Source organism: Juglans regia, chromosome 6 (assembly GCF_001411555.2).
Source record: "Juglans regia cultivar Chandler chromosome 6, Walnut 2.0, whole genome shotgun sequence".
Taxonomy (NCBI): domain Eukaryota; kingdom Viridiplantae; phylum Streptophyta; class Magnoliopsida; order Fagales; family Juglandaceae; genus Juglans; species Juglans regia.
Window position 1 is genome coordinate 11298611 of NC_049906.1, and position 3615 is coordinate 11302225.

The window sequence follows — 3615 nt, forward strand, 5'->3', positions numbered from 1 at the left end:
TGTTTTCTCCTTACAAAATATCCCAAGGTCAAAAACAAACATAAGGCAAAATGGAAAAAGAAAAGAAAATTTTTATTCATCATCTCTATATACAATATTTATTTTTTTATTATTTTTTTTTCTTATCAAATGTGTGTTATATAAATGATAAATAGAAAAAATCAATTAATTTAAGACGAATAAAATCAAAAAACAAATAAATAAAAATGTGGTGTCTAGTGTATGAGGTGAAGAGTAGTAAAACTCAAAAAATGTTATAAGTGTAACAAACCTAACTAGAATCATTGCAAAGTTCATTTGGCTGTTGTCATTAGCATATACTCTTAAGAGCACTCCCATCGGTTTCTTCAAAATATATAGAGAAATCTTTAAAATTTGAATGATTTGTGGTTAAAAATGTTGCATTGGATTCGGTAAACGATCAAAACTCCAACTTTGAGCCACGTTATATTTATTTTTATCTCCATATTTAAAGACACATTGTTCATAGTCTATTCTCATTATTTTATTACAAAATCACTTCTTCCAACTTTCAAATTAATGCCACCACGGTTTAAGTATTAATTAGGTTGAAAAAAAAATTAGTTGAAAAATAATAATTTAAATATTAAATTAAATTATTAATTAACATATAGTTAGCATAATTGTAAAATATGAAAAAAATATATATATTATTATTAAAAAATAGTATTATATTATAATTTTGACTAATCCAATAACGAATTCAATGTGAGGTTATGGTTAAGGAGGTTTTGGATTTATGAAAAATATGTATATTTTATCAAATTTTGGAGATGATTTTGACAAAATTAATGCCAATGCTCTTATCTTAGTGTCTTTCATATATGTTTTATTAAAAAACATATCGATTATTTTTTATATTTAAGTAAGAAATTCTCTACATAATTAGTATCATATCAATTTGTTTTGATTTAATTATTTTAATTAGATTTTCAGTTAGCTGCAAACAAATTCGTGGTTTTGACTATGTTGATGAAGAATGATAGTTTGAAATGCCAAAGACATTTTAACAAAGCATACTTAGATACATCATAGGATGTATAAATTCTACGTATTTCATTTAAAAAAAATGAGACCTAATATTTAAAATTAAATTTTTTCATATGTAACTCAGATATTTTAACTTTTTAAAAAAGAATGCTCAAGACTTACAAATTTTAAAACTATATACATATTATGTTATATATATAACAAAGATTTTGCTTGCATTGAATAGATTGACATTTGGAAGCAAAAATAATATAACATTTGATGTCATAGATTAGATAAGGAATAAATATAGATAGAAGTTACTATTGGGAGTATCTATTTTGTACACATGATGTGGCATCATATAGATCACATATCTCTCAAAGTGAGTGTTAGAAACAATCAATTAGAAGCAGTTACGTAGTGAGTAGTGTACACTACTATAATAATTTTTCTCTAACATTACTCTTAGTGTTGTGCATTTTTTGAAAAAAATAAATATAAAATTTATATAAAAAAATAAATTCTTTTATAATATATCATGCTTTTTTTAAAAATAGAGTACACAATAATGAATCATTAATTATACGTGTCGCTCCACTGCAACTGATTTTAGTAACCTATCTGGTACATATACATTCTAAAGGCAAAAAAACCTCCGGAAAAGTGGTGCTTAGATTCCAAAAGTACTCCTTAAAGTCCGATCAAAAGCTCGCTCTTTTGAGAGAAGTTAAGTTGACCGAGGCCCCCAACGGCGACGTACCGATTTCGATCTCGAACGAATCGTATCGGCGAAACAGCTCCACCACAAGAAGCCGAGATACCAGCACCACGAAGTCCTTTCCGGCACACTGCTTGTTTCCGACCGTCGGAGTCTCGTCCTCCGGCCCGTTTGACCATAAAACGTGCTTGAGCAATCTCTCACCCTCTCCGACGAACCGGTCCGGAACGAACTCTTCGGGTCTGTCGAATATTTTCGGGTCCTTGGTGGCGAATGGCTGGAACCCAAAGATCATTTCGCCTTCCTTGACTTTGAAAGCCGCGTCGTGGCTCTCGATGATGAGGTCACGCTTTGCTCTTCCGTATTGTAGCGGTACTGGAGGTTCGATCCGGAGCGACTCGTACACGACGGACTTCATCAGGGGCATCTGTTCCATGGCGGCCATCGTGACTCTTCCTCCATTGGCTTTAACGACTGATCTGATCTCCTTGGCCAACTGGGTGTGGAGTTTGACCCCAGCTCGGCCGATCAACTTCACCACGTTGGGGAAAAAGATCTTCATTCCTCCGAAGGAATTAAAGCAAGTGGCAAATACCAAGTTGTGGCAAGCTTCATCTCTGGAAATGCCCAATCTTTCGGCCTCGTCGAGTACGGGCCCGGAGGACTCGTAGAAGAAGTCGTAGAGCTTCTGGTAGTCGGATTTGACCAGAAATGGAGGGAGGGGGTAGGTGTGGATGAGGAGTTCCTCGACTTGTTTTGGGAGGCCGAGTGTGAGCAGAGGGCTGAGCTGGAACAGTATCCACTTCGCAATCAGCGATGGCCCGTTGGTCCCTATCTTGGACTCAGCCGGGTTCGTGCCATACAGTGCACGTGTCAAGAAGTTAAAAGCGGCTTGATCACTGGGATCTCCGAAAGCGGCTTTCCCGTTGGTGGCGAGCTCCTGCTCGAGTCCCTCGAAGAGCTCGGCGTAGCTGGAATGGAACTCGGGTATGACATGCTCGCGACGGTACTTGAGGAGGAAGAACATGAGGCGCTTGAGCTTCTCGTGACTCGGCTCGGACGGGTCGAGATACGAGAGAATCCGATAACCACCGGTGAGTTCGGTGGAGGGCATGTATGTTCCAGTGAAAAGGTCTTTCTTTTCAACCTTGGTGACGTCGAACAGCACTGGAAAGCTCTTGCCGTCGAGTAAAACGACGACTCGCGAGTCCGGAGCAATAAAAGGACCGGGTGGCATGTTAGCTCTGAACACCGTCGACCTGTACTTCTGGACGCGTGACTTGAAGAACTCCTCACGACCTTGGTTATAAAAATAATCAACACGATCTTTTATCGCCCCAAAGAAAGGGACGCCATAGTTTCCTGGAATTTTACGAATGGGGAGCTCGGCAGGCTCAGGGGGAGGCAGCGTTACCGGAGAAACCGGCACTGATGGCATATCAGACACTGACGCAGAGATCGGACCGAAAAAAACTCGACGAGAGGAGGGCTTCGAAGATGACAATCTCCTGGATGACTGAAAGTTTGGATGGAGAGAAGGAAAAGATAGAGAGGTAGTGGAAGCCATTGTTGTGGGTGAAACTGAATCGTTGAAGGGAATTTGACCAGATCAGGTCCTTTGTTGCAGATGTGTTAGTGTTTAAAGAAAAGAAAAGAAAAGAGGTAATGGAATAGTGGATCACTGGTTGGTCTGAGATGAAAGTGTGAGGAGACGATCCAATATTTATAGAAAAAGAGCAATGTTACGTAATGTTCGTTTGGGGACTGTATTATAAGTATAAGTATAGTTAATTTTATTTTTAAATTCTTTTAAAATTATAATAATATTTTTATTAAAATAATATTTTTTTTAATTTAATAAAGAATTTACACATGTTATTTTTAAATAGAAATTATAAATAGAA

At 37.0% G+C, this 3615-nt stretch overlaps 1 protein-coding gene across 1 annotated transcript; it reads right to left on the reverse strand.

Moving 5' to 3' along the window:
• Positions 1-1502: 1502 nt before the first annotated feature.
• LOC108981519 (allene oxide synthase 1, chloroplastic-like) lies at positions 1503-3402 on the reverse strand. The gene has a single exon (XM_018952715.2). It carries the CDS (start codon positions 3276-3278, stop codon positions 1695-1697), a length of 1584 nt encoding a protein of 527 aa, XP_018808260.1. The 5' UTR covers positions 3279-3402; the 3' UTR covers positions 1503-1694.
• Positions 3403-3615: the final 213 nt, after the last annotated feature.

What these genes read in the sequence shown, in the direction of transcription:
- LOC108981519 (XM_018952715.2), bottom strand. Translation starts at nt 3,278, where the DNA reads ATGGCTTCCACTACCTCTCTATCTTTTCCTTCTCTCCATCCAAACTTT.